This window comes from Onychostruthus taczanowskii, unplaced genomic scaffold, assembly GCF_017590055.1.
Source record: "Onychostruthus taczanowskii isolate IOZ18803 unplaced genomic scaffold, ASM1759005v1 scaffold12, whole genome shotgun sequence".
Lineage (NCBI taxonomy): Eukaryota > Metazoa > Chordata > Aves > Passeriformes > Passeridae > Onychostruthus > Onychostruthus taczanowskii.
Window position 1 is genome coordinate 3,650,774 of NW_024498351.1, and position 20,187 is coordinate 3,670,960.

Sequence of the window (20,187 nt, forward strand, 5' to 3'; positions counted from 1 at the left end):
GGCATAAATTTTCTACCTAATTCAGAGGCTACTATCTCAATTTCTGATATCTCAATATGAATTTTAAAGCTTTGTAATTTTTTTATTTTTGTTTTTACTTTGAAGTGATAAATGTTCAATAAAACATCTGCAAGGGCTCATTCTTTGCCCTCCTGACTGAAGTCATAACTCTGCATTTGGCCTTAGATCAACAGTGATGGGGGCTGAATTATTCAGTAATGCACTGCCATACACCACCCCGTTTAATTATAACAAACTACTAATACCTAAATACACTTTTACTTGAACAGCAAAGTCTTAAAATAAGAAAAGGAAATTCAAGAAATATGGGCAATATCTTCAATCTTAAAATGTGGGGAGTGTTTTATCAGTTTCAACACTGCTAAATTAAATAAAGCCCTTGTTCAATTGCCTGTCCTCAGTTCGTAAAATCAATTGCTTTCAAAATCTGGAAGATGCATCAACTTTCAATCAGTGATAAATGTAAATAAGCAAAAAACTGGCTGGGTTTTCCATCACATAATATGTATGGTAGACATTACAATTGAGAAACATTTAAAAATGTGTATAAAAACCAGGAATGTTTGTACAATGGAGCTGTATTTTTTTTTATATATTCAGTAACATCATGCGTTTTAATCAAAAGTGCCTAGCCTATGTTTACTGATTTCAGTGGAACTGGGCTGTTCCACAACAGGTTCAGGAGGGGCAGAGGTTTATACTACGCTCCAACACACTCCATCAAAAATTTAAAAAAACTATAAAAGAAAACAGTCCCATGCTTTTCTCTCCAAAAATAAGATGTACTGTTACAGGTGAAACGCTTTAACAGATACATATTAAAAACATTCTGGCACACAGTTAAAAAATACCAAAAAAACAAACGAACAAATCAAGCAAAAAAAATAAAAACCCAACATTTGTAAATCAACAGTCTAGACAGACTATCATCTCGAAGTCTAAAACATCAAAAATCATAGGATCTACTTCTCACTCCGTATGTTCTTCCCTCCTCCAGTTTCAGCTTAATTCTTAATTTAACTCATTCAAACATCTCTGCCAGAGAAAGTCAAAACAATAATGTCAAATTTAAGGAAATGCAGAAGGTGTTAAACAGCAATACAGTGCCAGTCTACGTGGCAGTGTATTAGGAGCTAAGCTGAATACCAAGCACCTCACCCAGACAATATTCAAATACAAATAATAACTTTCTTCCCTAGTTATTTTATCCATCTGCAACAGTACATTTTTTTTTTCTTACAAAAGGTCTTAAAGTTTCATTTACATGTAGACCAGAGTTTGACATTTAAAAGACACACACAAAACCCACATCTGCCGACAATCTCTCACAGCTGCCAGTGTCAAGTATACCAATGTTTAATTTTATGGTGAAAAGCCATCACAGGTTCCCCACCCATACATTCTCTTGGTTTATACATCTGTGCTTACCAGTATGCTTAAATTGGCCTTTCTTAAATAATTGAAATATAAAGCAGGTATTAACTTACCTTACGCCCATCACTTGCATGGCAGTTCACATTTAAAGGAGTCAATAAAGCCATCAGCTTTTCTTCATTACCACTCCTGTAAATGAGGAGAATATTATGCAAAGGGTGGGAAAAGGGCAGAGCTCTTTGATATCCATCTCCTTAGCAAGTATTTTGCAAAGTATAGTATATTGAAATTTGTACTGTGGCAGGGAGAATGTTGGATAGCTAAAGAATCTTCTAAACATTTCAAAACCAAGGGTAAATACAAAAAAGAATACTACATTTGCAGTTAAATGTGTTGCAAAAGATCACAGAAAAACACCTCAATTTCTCTCATTAACCTCATATTTTCTTTTTCTAATTTTACAGATCCTCTGAAAGCCATTTGTCGAAATAAATATTCTGAATTTAACATATTTTCATAGCATATGGCCATAACATTGAAACAACTATATACCAATACCCAGAATTTTTTCAGAAGGGTTAACAGTCTATATAAAATGGTCTTGTGCAGTCAGAAGGAAGGATGAAAAGCACCTTTGCAATATACAATTGAACTTTACACCTTTTGTATAGGCTTCCTTATGCTCTGTTCTGATAAAACCTATTTTCAAAATACATTCTACGGCAGCAGTAAAGACCCAAAGAAAAGAAAGATTCCAATATTTAAATTGCCTCTAAAAAGAACAGTCACAAAACAATAAAGAGGATTTAAGCAGCTTAAAGCAAAAACTCAATATTAACCTTATAACCACCATAGTGGGGGATTTCAATTACATAAACAGGCTTTTACATTTGTACCAGACTAAAGTCTGAAGAGATTTATGCTAATTAAGTGGTTTGCTTGCAGCATTTCATAGAAAGGCAATGACAAAACAGTACTATTTTAAAAAACCCTTTTCCTCGCCTGCTTCCACCCCCAAAATATGTTTTATATTCTAAGCAGCACTCACCTAGCAGCTTCCAGGAGTTCGTCCTTCTTGTATTCACCTAAATGATTGCAAAATATCATGCTGTTAGCATTTGGCAGAAGACAGATTAAGAAATGCAGTAGGAAGCAAATACAGAATTAAAACAGAGAAGAGGAGAAAAAAGCCCACACCCCGCTGGGTGATGGAGCTGTGACGTTAGCCAGCTTGTGGAGGCAGCATCACCAGTACCTTGGAGACGGGCAGCAAATTGACGCATCTTCTTGTCCAATCCTCAGATGGAAAGGCTTTCTTCGGACAACCAATGACTGCGAAATCTTGTGTCCAGAAACACAGTCCCGCTGATAACAGCATGTCAGCTGAAGACAATGTCCCCACCCCCTGCCCTATTCAGTATGTCACATTATACTTGGGAAGCATAATAAATTCCAAGACAAAGCAAGGCAGTGCAGCTTTTGAAAAGGTACAAATTACTGATCTCCAAGGCTCTCACCTGCCTATTTGAATGGTAACATTACACTTCACTAAGTTCTTTAGAAATGCACGGATTATTTTTAAAAATCCAGGTATTATATCATCAGCCACTTTCCAACAAAATACACGTTTGAAATAAAAAGCACAGACAAAAGAGGATGAACTCTGCAACAGATTTTGCTATGAGACTCTGAGATTAGAGATAACCACGAGTAATGTTAAAGCAATATTTATATTTGAAGTCCTGAGTTAAAATAGACAACTCACAAGGGTTGCTGCAGCACAGGATTAAAACTGCATGCTAGTATTTTTAAAAAGCATAGGACAAGATAACCTATAGAAGTAAGACAGTATTTTACTAAGCTGAATCATTATGACATTGTGCAATACGAATGGAATGGAATTTCAAGTCAGAAATTAGAAAAATAGCTGTTTAGCAGCTTTATGCAGTCAGAGAACAGTGTGGAGCCTAGACCCAAAAGGTAGAGGGTTTGAAAAACATAGTGTATACCAACTGCCAGAGTATTAAAGCCTCTAACCACAATGCTGTAAGAAAAACAGGAAGAAGAAGCTGTCACAAAAGAAGGAAAAAAACCCCTTTGTGGTGCCTCTTATGTGTAATTGTAATAAGCCTCCAGTGAAACTCTCATTACAGGTGAGGAAAGGCACTGGGCCATGGAAAATGTCAGATCAGATGGCACGTAAGATGGAAGGTTCATCTGAAAACATTCCTTAAAGAACAGCTGTAAGGTGCAGGAGGAGGTTTGGACTCCCCATCCACCACCGAGAGCTTGGTCCTCCCCACACCATGGCTTCTCCAGCTAACAACAGAGGGTGGCAGGAACCACAACAAAACCAGACCCTTCCCTAAGGAGTCCCCTTTATTTCAGCATCCTGCCTTCACACGAGGGTAAGGAGGAGGAGGGTGAGTAGACACAGCCACGCACTTCCTGCCCATTCCCTTGGATGTAGATGGGGAATTTTCAAAAGCAGTATCTACATCTTATCATAGTGGTGATTTTACCTTTCACAGGTGTGTTTAATTACTTTCTGAATAATATTCAGCTTTGGGAATTCACAACAACCTGCAGTAAACAGTTCCATCGCGCGACTCACATGACGGGTCTCCTAACGGAGCTGTTCTGCGTTGCTGAACCCCAGCAATGGAGCAAGTAAGTTCAAAGCAAAGGTGAAACAGGTTATTTCAAATATAGGCCAGGAAAGTTAATCTAGCTTTTGAAAGAATATATGTCTATGTTAAGAAAAGCTTCATCGTGAGACAAATCAAATGACACAGAAATGTGACTACCTTTGACTTGCTACTACTCTCCAGCTTCATCAGAAGGGCAGCCTGTCCACCACAGGCAACAGACTTTTCTAAGCCATGGTACATGTTCCTCTTTTTTTTACTTTAATGAAGATAAAATACTGGGCACAGTTTTGAGTGTTTCAAATCAATGGTAAGTGAAAAGCTCTGGCCAGCATGTGAAGAAGAAAAAAAGACCCTTTATTACTACTGCATTGTTTGTGCAACAATCTCAAACAGCTGGATTTCCTGCAGTAGAATTATTGGCCTGTATTACATCAACACTTTAGAGACCTAACCGGATTAAAATACCTCTTTGCACATTTTGATTTGGCAATGCATCTAGTAGTCCTAACCAGGCTTTTGAACGTACTAGGTTAGAGAAGAGTAATAACATTTTTCCTTCGTGCTTGGTAAGTTAGTATTTTATCACACAAAAGCTGTTTCCTCTAATACTTTGAACAGCAGAATCATTACTATCCAATGAAAAAGGAAAGCTGTGGCTCTTGATTCAGGAATGTCCCACTGTATGCCCAATTAGATCAGTTAGTTTTACTAAGCAATATTTTTTTTTAAAAGGTATTTACAGACAGGGGTGGAATCCATAAATGTAATTTTTTAAATTCATCACGGTTCTCCCACACTGATTAGGATTAGGAAAACATTATTTTGTAATTGGCTAACTTTATTACTCTCAAAGAGACACTGTACTTTGCAAATCAAAACCAAAATCATATAAGCATTCACAGCACACCACCAGGTTTGCTTCCACAGGCTCTGTGGGATGAAGAGGAACCCCTTGGCCACTGGAGCAGGCAGCAGGGGGGATACCACAGGGCCGAGAGGGGTCTGGCTGATGGCGTTTGGGAGAAGCGGGTGGCACTGGCTGCAGGGCGACTGCTGCTGGCACAGGCTGTGCTCCCAGCAGAGGGCTCTGCCAACACAGCTAACGCCGCTTGGCCACACAGCTTCTCAAAGGCCATCCTGCAGCAATTGGCCACAGCTACCTAATAAAATATTCATTTGCAAGCATTTGAAAACAAACCATGCGTGCATGGGCAGAGATGTATTTCAAGTTCTAAGCAGAACTACAGGAATACAGACCATCAACCTCACATAACACTTCTGTTCAAAGAATGTCCAACTGACTTTAACTAAGCTAATAACATCTCTTAAAGAGCGTCTCTGGGCGGGTTAGAATTTACAGTTTTGCAAAAGGGCATCTGCATGCCAGGCAGCCTAGAGAAAGCTGGCCTGGGAATTTCTTAAGGCAAAGACAAGGTGTGAAATGGGGAGCAGAGTGCACCATAGCAAAGCAGTGTCCCTGTTCCTCTCATCAGACAAAAGGCAGCAGGGAAGGAGAAACCGTTCAGTGGTATTCACTGCATCTGATCAGGTTCATTGTCTACAGCTTGCTCAGAATTCTTTAAATGGAATTCTCTGCTTGATCTCAGCTCCATTTATGCTGGAGCTAAAAAGCCACCACTGTTAACCAAAGATAATCAGTGTCTCAGATCACAGCTACCATCAGGCAGCTAACCAGCCCTCTTTCTGTTCCCCTCCCAGGAGAAAACCAGTTACCTCCAAGACTCCTGATCAGCTGCTGCTACGCTGTCACTGCTGTGTCTGGCCCTAGCTGCATTCTGCAGTGGCTGATTAGCAAATTAGCAAATGCTTATTAACTATCAGACATCAGTGGCTGCTTGCACCTGGCAGTTGAGCAGATCAGTAGCTGGGAGCTGAGAAAAAATAACATAATGAATCTATCTTTACAGACAAATAACACTATTTCACTCTCTCCTAAAAGTCTTGAAATTTCAACGCAATACTGCAAAACCTATCTGAATGCATGGCAGAAATCAACAGTGCTTTTTCAATGCATCTACACTCAAAACCAAAGTGAATTCCTTTCCTATCCCTCCATACACATCAGCCAATACAAAAAAAAGCCAGACCTAAAATGTCAAGCTGGACAAAGCAGATTTTGCTTCATTGTAATATCACATCAGCTTTCCACAGTGAAGACAATTTCCTGAAAAAATAACTTCACAAATTAAACCAAGCCATTATTATCCAATGGCAACATATAATGGGAACAAAATGGATTAACATATTCTAAACCAAACTGAAAAACTAAAGAGGTTTTTCTATATGAAGTTGCACATTATATGGAATCACAATTATAACTTTAAATCCCCAGAATACTTAAACACTGTGAAAATTTTTATGCTAGCCAGTGGTCCCCTGCTTCTGACCTGTGACAAAAGAACACGAGTCTTATGAACGCGCAACCATGGCCACAGGCTGGGGAGGGAAAATTCATGAGTATCACGGAATGTTTGAGACTGAGAGGCCTCTGGAAGTGTCCCTCATCCAGCCCTTCTATTCAAGCAGGGTCACCTACGAGCACCCTGCTTAGGACTGTGTCCAGGTGGCTTTTACATATCTCTAAGGCTGGAGACTCCACCAGTTCTCTGGGCAACCTGTGCCAGTGTTTGGTCCCACCGAGCTCAGCACCTTAAATTTCATGGTAATCTCAGGTAAACCCCTCAGGACCTCCTGTTCTCCCTTGGCAGCTCAGGTCTAGCAGCACTGGAAGTCAGGGGAGAAATCTTGATGCATTAGAAAACATGGCAGCTCTACATTTGACTTTTGTCCATGTGCATATCTAACACTTGTTATTGGTTGCCTGCCCTGAAAACCTGAGCTTCCATTCTTCAAAATATACATCCCATGAGAAGATTGACAAGACCTTTGTCAGCAGTCCAGCAGATTATTTTCTTTTCTTTTTCAAACAGATATTCATGATTACCCAACAACACAGAGGACATGGGCTCTCCACCAGAGTAGTAAAGATAGCAGGTATCAAAATCTCCCATTTTTCCTCATTTAGAAGTGATTCTGGTGCCTTTCCAACCATATACTCTGACAGCACAGGAATGCATGGGGTTGTTGGGAAAACAACAGAGTCCTGATGCATCTGAGAGGGATGAGAACTTATTTTTCTATCAGGTTTGTTGTTTCATCCAGCTCAGTCCATGGCCAGGGACCCAAACAAGTCCCTGAGAATGAAGACCTTGAAAAAGGATGGTGCTGCACCAAGAGGGAGGGGAATGGAAACTCTACATTTCGGCTGCCATTGCTACAAAGAAAGCAATGTAGAGTTCAGCAAATAAATAAACTCCGTGGAAGTAAATTAAAATATACCTTTTCCCTGACACTCCAGGACTGCACAGACCTATGAGTGATCAATGATACACATCCTTCTTTTTAATCCTCTGAGCCTTCTGAGTAATATTTAAGTATTTAAAACAAATATTCAAATTATAATCAGAGCACAAGACCTTTTGTGCTTCTGACAGACTGCTAGGGTTATTGGGAGAGGATAAGATTTTTGGGGTTGGGGGTTTTTTAAATTTTAAAAATTTTTTAGCAAATTTAAATTTTCAACATGGCTGCTTTTGAAGGGTCCAAAAATACCATTAAAATACTCATCAATTCCTTCTTCCCTATTCAACTTTTATTATATAGAAACCAGCAGGTGACACTAAAATAAGGAGTTCAATCAGAAAAAGAAGGTTTTTAACCATCCAAATAGCACAAGGTTGAGGGAATAACTGCCCAAAAAAAGAGTCAACAAAAAAAAAAAGATATGTTGAAATAATATTGTTTGGGAAAAGGCATCTATAAGTACTCTGAGAAACACATGACAATAAAGAGGAGAAAAAAATAACAATTTCAGGTTTTATTAATAATTATATTATACTTTACTTCCCACTTGTTTAGGGTTAATTTCTTTATGCCTCTTGCACTTCTCTGCTCAGCAGTCTCTCACTAGCAAATGGGCTGATTTTATAAGCTGTCTAAATAGGCTCAACCATGAACACAGCAAGACCCTAATTTTAAGCTCTTGTCACGGATGAAAAACACCAAAGCAACACTAGTATATGCAAGTGACAGAAAAGCAATCATTATCTCCGAAGATAATGCCTTCAAGAACAAGTTCCAGCAAGGAGGAATGTTACCAAGGAGGAAAGGTTTGGCACCTTTGCCTCTTCTATGAAATGAGTCAGGCACTGTGCATGTGGGCTCAAATTAGACATTTTGAACTGAAATTTAAAAACTGAAAATGACTCAGCTAATAGTGAAGTCTTTCAGGGATACATTTTAGGAGAGGGTGTGGAAGTTAAAGAAATAAGCAAACATCATTTGGTTTTGGCCACAACTCTATCAAACCACTGAGCTAGCACCATCCTACCTAGAACATCTTTCAGTAAGTGGACAGAACTCAAATGCAGAGCATTCCTGATTTACAGCTCTAGAGAAAAAAAAAGCCTCTTCTAAGGCCTGGCAGAAAGCACTATGCCAAAAAATCTGCAGCTTTACATAGTGCAAATTGGCAAAACCTCTGCCAGGGTCTTACCTGATAGGAGAGATTCTTGTCTCAAGCCATCAGTTCAAAGCACATCTATTACATAAGCATATACAAGATATGCAGTTACCAAATGCTGTCTCCATATTGAGGCATAAATTACACACATTGCACATTAGGGTTTTGGTCACTAAGAAGGATTAGGTGGTCTATCAAAATGAGTTTTCAGTGCATGCGCACTTACAGCACCAGCAAGTTCATGTTTGACATATAACAACTCCGTTTCTCAGAACGCCTTTTTTCAGTGGTGCTGGTCAATTTGTTAAAACAATGCTACCAGATTTCCTGTAGAGTATCAGAATGATGAAAACAGCCCCTTTGTCAGAGGATTTCAAGTGTCTTAACTCTTAAATCATTAGATAAAATCAAAGATGAAGCTGAACCTGAAAAAACCCTACAACCACCCATGTGGTAATCCATGTAAGTAATTTTACTTTCAACAATGTTACCACATGCTACAAGTTTAGCATATAGTTTCTTCTGAAATAATAAATCTGACAAACATTCTAGAACCTGTTTAGTGGACCTGTAAAAGTAGTTTCAGCGTATGCTACTCATATAAACACTACTCACACATCTATTTTTTATTCTTAGTGTGAAAAAATTAGTATTTTCACTACAACTGTACTATTTTTAAATGCTGTACTTATCTTGAAGACACCACCACACTTGTCTGTCATGTTTTCAGGCTGAGATTTAAAAACTTAAAAAGACTGCAGAACATCATGTCAAGTGACTGAGAAGAAAATCCAAACCTTTAACAATTCAAAATATACTGGTGTGATGGAAAAATTGAACGGGTTGAGGCTCCTTTTCACCAAAGTTCAATACTCATGACATCTTTTGTGAAATTACATATGGAAAAAAAATCTGACAGGTTTTTTTCCAGAGCCTTTCCCATTATCCACCCCTTCACGCCTATAGCAAAGGCAACATTCCCATGGTCCCTCCTTCATTTCTTATATTAATTCCTGCTATCAGCAAAAACAATCACCCACTGTAATTCCCAGTACTTTGGCCATGCTCAATATCAATAACTAATCAACTGCTCAATTTTTCAGCCACAATTACTTTCTCATTTCTGTAACATGCCCACATATGCATTTTCTCTCCAGGATTCCAAGGCAAAATGCCTGGAGGAAGACAAAGGACTAAGAAACTCTCTTTGTCAAAGACTTGAGTACCGTAGAGGTGGACAGATAGCCAAGCTGCTCTCTTATTACTGCATCTTTTTCAAAAGCCAGCTCCCTACCCTCTCTTTCCAAACAATATCCACAAACAAGTAAATCACTCAATTCCCCAGAATATTCTCTAAAGAGAGACCACAGAAATACCTCACATAACTTACATGAAGCACAGAAGAAAACTAGCAAGAAAAATATAAAATGTAACCCTCAGGAAAGCCATACTGTATAAAGGCAAGCTCCAAAATTATGCTTCATCATTTCATCTTTCTCTGAAAAGAACTCTAGAGTAAATACAGGCAGACTAAATTTTGCAGTTTCTCCAATTTTCCCACTGTAGATAAAACATGCTAGCAAGCTGGGGACAGTGTGTCTGAAAATCCATAGCTGGATTTAAAACTGAAGCACTTATTTTAACCAAAAAATCTATATTCTCTTAGCTACAGCAAACCTGACAGATTTTGTAGTAACAAATTGTACAGATTTAAAGAAGTGGGGGTTTTTAATGTTTGCTAGAAAATGAACAGGAGACATAAAATGTACACATGTGCCAAAGTATTTTTTTTTTCTGAACAGTACAATCCTCCCTCTGTATGCCTGAAGCTGCCCTGTGTATCTAAACTTACTCTACAAACTTGAGGAAACACAGGCTGCCACCTCATAAAAAATGCACGCGTGTTGCCATGCTTGCCCTGCAGCACACATCCTGGAAGGAACTCAAATCCAGTTAAATCACTCCTCTAGCTCCTAGACGAAAATATAAAACATTTCCTTTGCCTGCTGGGCCCCGGAGTAGTGAGCAGACGGGAGGAACTCCTTTGTAACTGGAGGAAATGGAGCAAACCTGTCAAACACACAGCAATGAAAGAGCCAACATATATTTATGGAACTCTTAAGCAAAGTACAGCAAGTAAGTCCTTAACAAAAGAATAACAAAACAGAGGCAATAGATTTTGTTATAATGAACCATTTTGTCACAGCAAAAACCACAAAACTGACCTGTCAACAGTTCAGCTTAAACAGTTTGGAAAACGTGCATATCTGCACAACAAAAAGACGGTAACAAAATAACTCCCCAAAATTAACGCATTTGCCTTCCTGCTGTGGGCAAATTTTTCCTACCTCGTGGGCTTGTATTTGCTAGCTAAGAGTCAAAAGACAGCTGGAAAATAAGGGAAAGTTTGGTACAAATCAGAGGAAGAAAGGAGACAATGCCCTGACTGGAAACAGGACATGTGGATTGATATGAAAGACTAGTGCTGGTATCCCAGAGCCAAAAGCAGCTGCTTAACTTGGAACATTCTTCCCCTCCCTTATCCTCCCCATCAGATTTTAAGATATAGATATTATTGACTTAAATACAACAGTTCCATTTGTTTTGCCTCATTTTTAAAAGGTACCTTTTAACACCTTCTCTGAAGACATTTACAGCAGCAATGCTCAGTCACAATAACTCAAGCTTCTCCTGATCTGAGCCATGGTAGGGTCTCTGCATATTCACTCAGGCAAAGAGCAGCTCTGTCCCCTAATGTGACCAAGAGCACATCCTAAGATGAAAGAAAGCTGCAGTTTACAGAAAATTACTGAAATCTAAATCTGCAAACTGCTATCCTCACTAAAAAATAACTATTAAAACACCAGCTAGGGAAAAAATGAATTTTCTATTTACACCTAGGCACTTTCTGGTATTCCTGCAGGAATAACACACCACAAGAGAGAAATAGAGCAATAAAGGTATCGACTGCCAATGTCCTGGAGCTCTGAGAAGGGTTACATTATTTACCAGCAATGAAAGAATAATTAAATGATTCACACAACTCAAGTTCTGTAAACATTTTCAGTGCCTTATATCAACCTTATTGTTTTAAATGCTTTACTGGTTACATGCATAATAGAACAAACTATTTCAGTTTGAAGAGACCTACAGTGATCTTGTAGTTCAACTGCCTGACCACTTCAGGGCCGACCAAAAACTAAAGCTTGTGGTTAAGAGCATTGTCCAAATGCCTCTTATGCAGCGACAGGCTCGGGACATTCACCACATCTTGTTCCAGTGTATGACGACCCTCCCAGTGAAAAAATGCTAACATGCACTCTAAAACCCTCCCCTGGTAGACCTCTGAACCGTTCCTATGCCTCCTGTCACTGGATCTCAGGCAGAAGAGCTCAGAACCTTCCTGTGCAGCTCCCCTCCTCAGGAAACTTGAGAGAGCAGTGAGGTTATCTGTCAGCCCCCTTTTCTTCAAACTACACAAACCCAAACTCCTTAGCTGCTCCTCAGAGGTAACAGGATTACACATATGATTTCTTCAAAAGAATAATTCATTGCCCTAAATGACAATATAGTTCATTATAAAGACTGGCAACTAAATAGCACCACAGGAAAAAAGAAGTCAGAGAGAAGGAAAGAGACACTCGCTCATTAATTAAAGAGCTTCAGTTTACCAGACTGCTGCCATTATAGGGAGGACAATCCTTCTGCAACTTTCATTCACACCCAGCAAGTTTCACCAGATGCAGTACAGGGCTGTCTGTTCAAGACACACCCTATGCAGGGTGACCATGGACACCAGTCATCAGTCCTGCCCAAATGGAAACTGTTCATACACCATGCACATTTTACTAGTACTGGAAAACAAAGTGCAAGAACTCTACTGTCACAGGTATATCCATAAATAAAGCATCTTCCAAAACAGGTGCTCCCTCTGTTGCTGGACAGAAAGGAAATACATAAACTGCATGTATCCTCAACATAACAACTCTGCAGGTTTCTGTGTAAATCTGCAGTAAAAGATAGCTTTATTGTGTTCTGCATGAAGTAGCTAAAAATACTGCTTTCTCATTCACTTTCAGAAATCTCACTAGATTTAAAGACTCTGCTTACCTCAAATAACATAAAATTTAATTGGCCTGAAAGTATTTCTACATCCCTCATTCATCACAACCATTAATGATCATAAAAACACTAAAGGAAATACATTTAAGTGATCCTCTTATTAGGCAATGTGCTTATCAGCAGTTCCTAAACCAGCCTATCTTCCCAGTGGCTTTATTTCAAAGTTAATCTAAGATACAGTTCATTGTTATCTTTCAAAAAAGCAGTATTTTAAACCTCCATTTAACCTAAAAGGAAAGACCACGGAAGAGTTAACACAGATTCTCTGTACTGTGCCCTAGGTGTGTTAGTGCAGCAGGAGCTAACTCAGTATTAGCACTCCTCCCAGAGAGTACATGCCATCAAGGAGAAATCATACTGTACCTTCCCCAACACCAGTTTAGGACTCCTGCTTATCCTTTTCTATGAAAGCCCAGTTACTGATGCAGGAAATGGTGAGATTATTACTGATAGAACTTGCTTCCTGATGCTGACTTGCCTTTTTGCCATCCTCTGAGCATCCTTTAGCAGAGCAAACACAGGTTGTAGAGAATTGGGTCTGTCTTGAGAGAGCAGCACAACGAAAACTGCAGGGAGGAAGAACAAATGCCCCGAGAAAGCACAGCTCTTGCTGGATCACGCTGTGCCATTAAAACAGTTCTAGCCATAACATCCTTTACTGCAATCAAAATGGTTTTGGATTTAGATAAAGGACACAAGGAAGAGAACAGGCAAGGTCAAAGAGAGGGAGTACAAAAATTTTCTGGATTCTTTTTTTCCATTCAACAGTCACACTAGCAGCCCTGACCCTTGGCAGTGGGCTCTCTAGGAGTCCAACAGACTAAGATGTCAGTCTGCCTCTGGTTTTTGTCAGACAGATTTTACAGTTACCATTTTGGTCCAAATAGAAGGTTATGCTTGGATACAGAAGCCCACATAACTCTTGAGCATACAGATGGCGCTTCACAAGAAAATTTCCCTCAGTGGTTTCCTTCAGCAACTCAAACCAAACTTAGAAGTATGACACTTTCAGATTTTGGGTAGGGGAACTCCTATCCAGCAGTTAAGAAGGGTCTCAACAAACATCCACATTCCTTTTTTCCTGCCCCTTTTCCTTGCCTTTTCCAAGATGCTGCTGCCAGCCTCAGCAAAGACAGAATATCCTATGTAGAAATTACAGCCACATACAGTAAGAAGGCACAATGCACACAAGTCATAAATTATTTTCCTTCTGGTCTGCTAGCTGTTCAGGAGAAAAACACTTACCTACTGCCTTGCATTAGTGCAGGCAGATTCTGGAGATGGAGCTACATTTGCCCTGCCAGTGAGCAGGAACAGGTTTCCCTGCATAGCTCAACATGATTTCAAGAGAAGAGAGATCCATGAAAGGAAGATTTACTGGAGAATTAGACCAACAATTTCTAGAACACTGACCGGAGTTCTCATCTGTCTCCCTGAGGATAATGCACCATACGAAAAGGCACCATTTAAAATACTTATCTTTTAGATTTGTGGGGAAGATCAGCAATGTAAACACAGAAATGTTATTCTCTCCATTCTTAGACAAGTATATTTAATCTTATACTTACATACAATGCTGGTTTGGGTTTTTGCTCTTTCCATCCCTCTAATTTTATAATAAATTCTTTTTTCTTGTGCATATAGGAAAGAAATTGTCTTTCTCTACTGGAAAGGCTGCTCGCAAAAGATTTTTAGCTGTGACTGCTAGAAACTACATAAAATCTCACACCTCCTTTCAAAGCAAAGGTTATTTTTGTCTATTCTGCCAGATAGAATAAATCCTTCACTTCCAGGGCAATACATGACAATAGACTAACCAGCAGAGCCACAAATGAAATAATGTATTACTGAGAAAATAATGTCTCATCACACAGGTCTGCCTTGCCCACATTTTAAGAACTTGCTTAACAAGAACAAAAAACTAAGTTTGTTTACAACGGCAAAATAGACATCCAGGTTTTTGGATGGTTCTGCAAACTGGCATCAGTCAGCATCAGATTACCTGTTTGATTTCAGCACATTGCCTTTAACATGTTAGATTTACCTTGCAGGCAAAGGTAGCTGAAATTCAGACTCCCTGCATTCATTTCTGCAATAGGCCTGGCCACAGCAGGAAGTCTGTCCTGAAGAAGGTCAACTCAGACTGGGCATTGAAGTGAGCTCCTGACTGCCCAGTTTAACAGTGGATGGAAGTCAAGATGCCAGCGCAGCCTACACCCTGCCTCACTCCTGAGCAGAGTACTGAGAGCCTACTATTTCAGGCAAGCCCACAGCAGGAGATCAGGCAGGAGCAGAACACACATCAACCTGCCTTATGACTTTGGGCAAGTCAGTGACTGCAAAAGAGTATTTAGCTACAGAAGTCATGGTGCTTAATCCTCTGAGTCTATTAGAGTAGTAATTATTAATATAATGAAGTAGCAGAAATAATATGATCATCCAAAACTACTTACAAAAATAATAGTCAAGGCTGGATTTTATTAATCAAGAAAATAGATTCTCAGTTCTCAGCTATTCAGAAGGAACATTCTCAAGGCCCTGCACTCCTTTTTCACTGTTTGTGGGAACAGAGCCTGTAAAGGCAAGGTGCATATTTTATAGAGTCCCTACATTAATCTATTCAAAAGCTTTTTAGAAATTAATAGCCTAATTTCCCTGGATTTGATGACATCACCTGTTTGATTTTTGTTACTTATTCCCCCTCCCATGTTCCCTTCCTGAAAGTAAAAGTAGACTGCATATAGAAAATGAAGGAATTCTTTACAGAATCAGTCCTTTGTCATGAGAAGCTGCTACTTTAGGGCGGACAACGGTAAATGTGAGGCTCCAAGAGGTATTCAAAGGTACTGATAAGCACTACAGGGGTTTTAATTTTCAGACAGAGATAAGCTCCTCTAGCAAGTCTGTTAAGTTTATTCCTGAGAACAGCTGGCAGCCTTGTCAGTCAGTTGTATCACCCGGTTGGCCATGCCAGACACATACACATAGCAAGAGGTAATGACTTGGTTGAAGGTGGTAGCTTGATGATGAACGCTGCCATGAGTTTGTGACTGTTGTAAGGACAGAGCTGTTTGCCTGCCCAGGCCAAAAGAACAAACTGAATTCTGAATTTATGCCAAAATGTTCTAAAATAAACATCAAACAGGTAAGTACAACATTGTATTCCTAAAATGCAGGCAAAAATAAATTTGCAGAGCACAGAAGGATACAGACCATGATGTTCTATGGCCAATAAATAATCAAATTAAGTTATGAACTGAAAATGCTACTGAAACAGCAGAAAATACAAAAGGTTTAATTTCAAAACACAAGGGAATGCCTTCAAAAGAGTAAAGTACTTACTTTTTAAGTGACCAAAGGAAAATACAGGTCTAGAGAAAAGAAACACGCCATTCCCAAGTTTGTACCCTACAGAACAGGCAGCTATTTAAAATATGTTCTGAAGACAACATTTCAAAATAAATGCTTGAAAACGTTATAGCATCAGTCCTCTTAACTCAATGCAGTGTGCAGTGCAGTACTGCATAGAATGAAGCTTCTATTCAAAGAATAGATACTTGACAAAAAAAGAATGTTATCTATGAATAACAGTCTCCTGGAGATATCTTTGAGAATTTTTTTGTGTTTGCAAATTATTTGAAATAGTCTTTATATACTGAGGCATTTATATAACCAGTGCTCTTCCCAGCATTCTCCAAAAAGCCTCAAATCACTGCTTGTACCCTTTGCAAAGTAAAATTCCATGCCTGTATTTTCCCAGCCACAGAAAAATTATGATGCTCTTTCTGGAACGTAACACTTTGCTCTTCTGCCAAAAGGAAACCATCAATCACCAGTCAGTTTTTCAGCTTCCCTTGGCTCATTCACTTACTCTAGACTGGTACCTCACCATCTTCATTTTGCTCTTCAAAGATGCTTCACCTGTGAAGCTCTACAGACATTTCATTGCTGCAGACAACCAGCTGCAATTTATGGATAGAAAAGACATACTCCTTTGTGCATAAATAATGTGGTTTTTATGTTTTACTCATTCCTGTCTTGAACACTATCTGAAGACAGAACATCCTTTTCCTCTGCTTGGCAGCACTGGCTTTCTTCACACCAGCTTTGCCTCAGTTTTCAATCAGGATGGCAAAGGAAAAATAGTACTATGAAGAAATGGAAACTGCACAACATCACAAAAGTAGAAGAGTTGAACATGCACCTGCCTATCTGTGCATCCCCCAAGAACACTGAAGAAACCAGTACATCATTTTTGTTGAAGACCTGGCAAGAAAATGCCATAAATTCCCCATGACAGGTGACATTGCTAGTTCAGTGCCTCCTTTTAAGGGGGGGAAAACCAATTCAAGAACCTGCAGATCCTCATGCTTGACCTCAAGAGCAAGTACACAGGTCATAAACAATTCTAAAGGAAAGATGACAGTGTGTGACAGCATCAGAAAGGTAAATTACCTCAAATCTTTGATGCAATGGTTAAAAGGAAAACAGAGGATACCTTATCCATGCAGATAATTGGGGAATTATTAGCTCAGATGGGGATTAATACAGGTATTGTAAGAACAACAAAGAACCTGAATGGCAGACAAAGCATGTTATCCTTGGGGAAAAAAAAGCAAATCACTAAGTTCAAAAGTAGGGGGCAGACTACTCTGTGGTTCGAATTACTTATTCCCACTAAATTCAATTCAGTGCCAGTCCATGCAGTGCTCTGGCAAGGCTGATCCCTACAATAGTCATGGCAATATCAAGGCTGCCCTTGAACTGAATTACAACAGCAAGGTAAAAAAAGGTAAAAATCATTGTGAACACAATCAAATCCATAAAGTTGTGATGTGAAAAGACAGACAGATAATACAGAGTCATCAGCAACCACACTGTCTGTGCATGGAGGGAACTCGATCAGGCCAGACAAGGTTAGGGAATTCTGCTCCAGGGATATACAACCACAACATTACTTCATTCAATTTTTCTTCAAACATGCAGGCCAGGAAACCTTTTGTATATCACAACTCTTTACTAGTCCTCCCATCTTTTGCATATTTATACTGAAGTGCCATCACCTTTTTCCTTTCTGCAAAAAAGAAGTTTTACTCTGCTTTGGCATCTGGAATCATCAAGGTCATATTTGCAGTCTCATAGGCCACCAAAGTAGTAACAAGATGATTTTAAACAAATTAAAAATCAATTCACTCTGCATTTACAATCACCCTTTAGATTCAGTCTTTCAAGCTAAATTCAGATATTTTCATTTTCATCTGAACTTTTCAAATTTTATTTACATTTTTCCACTACTGAGAAGCTTAGATGATAAAATTACTATTTCAGGTCCCCAAAATAATATAGTTAGAATGCTCCAAAGCATGCTTAACTTTAAGCATGCATGTGAGCAGCCCTAGTGACCTTGATATTCTCATGTCTAATGCACTTTGTTGAACTGCAGCTATAAAGACAAGCTATCATGTTTCTTCACCACAAAAAAAGAAGTGCCTTACTCTTCAGCTCAAGCACATAATCAATTGCTCTGTCTGGTGCCATTATCACAGCCAGCCTTCCTTCCTCAATGTTTTACACATGCATTGTATAGTGGTGGAGGAGCACAATAACAATAACAGGATTATCAGTCTATCTAAAGCACTCAGTAGTCTATGGGAACAATAAGCAACTCTGAGTACTGAATTATGAAAATTTGGACTCTTCCTGCATTTGCATTAAGTACCATATCATCTTCTCTTCTGACAAGCTAGCAAAAGCAGCTCTTTCAACTTCGATATGATACAGACTCCAGCCATTCAGGCAGTTTCATTTCAAACCTCTCCAACCTCTCCTTGATTCCCAAGCAGGGGGAGGTGTACTTCAGCCCCCTGGAGACCACTAGAGGAGGAGGAGGAAAACAAGGGGGAAAATAAGGACTTGTTTCAGACATGACCTTCTCAAAGTATATAGGCACTTAGAAACATAGAAAGAAGCTGTTCTAGAGATGATGACAGTCAGGGGAAAGAACCAAAACAGGAAAAAGACAGAGCTGATCCCAGATAACAGAAAGAAGAGTTACAGACAGGAACTATTTTAACACCAAGAGATGTGGATGTGACAGCCTGGTCAGAGAGGGAGAAAACCAGGTAAGTTTTCTCATGGTGGTCTTGTGAGACCTTCAGGAAGTTGTAGAGAAACAATGATAGCTTGTTATTATAAACAACCTGCAGGTTGTTTTCCTACTCTCTGTTTTTCTGTTCTTCTCAAGGGCTGTTTGTGAGAAAGGTGTTTTTGTTAATTAGCCAATCAGTTGGAACAGTCTATAGAAGAGAGAGCTTTTAGTATTAAAGCTGCTGCTGTGCAAACCAGCCTTCTTGGAGTCTGTGCTGCTTTCTTACTCAACGGCGACAAAGAGAGACATTAAGAATCCTCCAGGTGAATTAAGGTGTATAAATATTTCCTTGGTGCATAGCACACCTCACTGGATACCATGAGCATAAATACAAACAGAAGAAATAGTAAAAATAAGGATTTTGCATCCAAATCCATTCCAAGCATTTAAGACACCCTGGACTGTAGTCATAAAACACTGACCACTGAACAAACTGCCTTGTTACAGATACAGTTCTTGAAACTACCTTCACCAGCAGTAAGACCCTGTTCAAGGCAGTCTTCCTCTCCCAAGACTGTACTTAGAAGCAGGGCTTTTAAATCATATTCACCTGACAGCTATGATACATGCAAACAAGATGGCAAGGTGAATATATTCACGACCTGGTGACATTCCTCAAAGTCTTCACCCCCCAAAAATAGCAAGATTCATCACACCTCCATACTCCAGTTGCCTAGCAAACACCTGCAAAGACTGAAGGATTGAGAGCAACAGCAACACTGCAACCTGCAGCATACAGCTGTGCTTATGCAATACACAAAGGCCAGCAAATTCATACTGATGCCATTCTTCAATTTGTTGAAAAAGCTTTGACTGCTTCAACAACAAAGAATAGCATTAAACACGGCATGGCAGGATCAAATGAATTAGGGGCAATACATCTGGCATTAACAGAATGAAAAGCAAAGTGACTGAAAAAACCTAATCCTCTAAGGAGAAAGTACCTTTGGCCACGCATAGAAACACCTCCCCTTATTTCTGCCAAAGGCAATGCCAACCCATACAATTAGCGTAGAAGCCTGGGTTAGGTCAATGACCTAGAACAGAGCTTTAACCAGAGGGCTGCAAAAAGACAGACTGACAAAGGTGTCTCTGATACTTCTGAACTCTGAAATACTTATGTAGATATGCCAAAGTAATCATAATCCTGACTTACTGCAGTTTTGTGTATATGCTGTAGCAGTCCTGGAGGGCACCACACACATGCTTCAGGAAGGTTTCAAAAGAATGCACTGTAGACCCTTACTTAGTAACTGCTAGTGTGTGTGCCACGTCCACAGGACTGAACCAGACCACAGTTACCCTACACTGGAAAAAACCCCAAACAA

General features: G+C 39.4%; 1 protein-coding gene across 1 annotated transcript in view; it reads right to left on the reverse strand.

The window, feature by feature from the left end:
* TNKS (tankyrase) overlaps positions 1–20,187 on the reverse strand; it is a 128,493-nt gene that overhangs the window by 60,358 nt on the left and 47,948 nt on the right. The window contains exons 4-5 of the mRNA XM_041395832.1: positions 2,444–2,480; positions 1,509–1,584 (exon numbers count right to left, since the gene is read on the reverse strand). Of these exons, the coding sequence (XP_041251766.1) occupies positions 1,509–1,584; positions 2,444–2,480 (113 nt within the window). The remainder of the gene's footprint in view (positions 1–1,508; positions 1,585–2,443; positions 2,481–20,187) is intronic.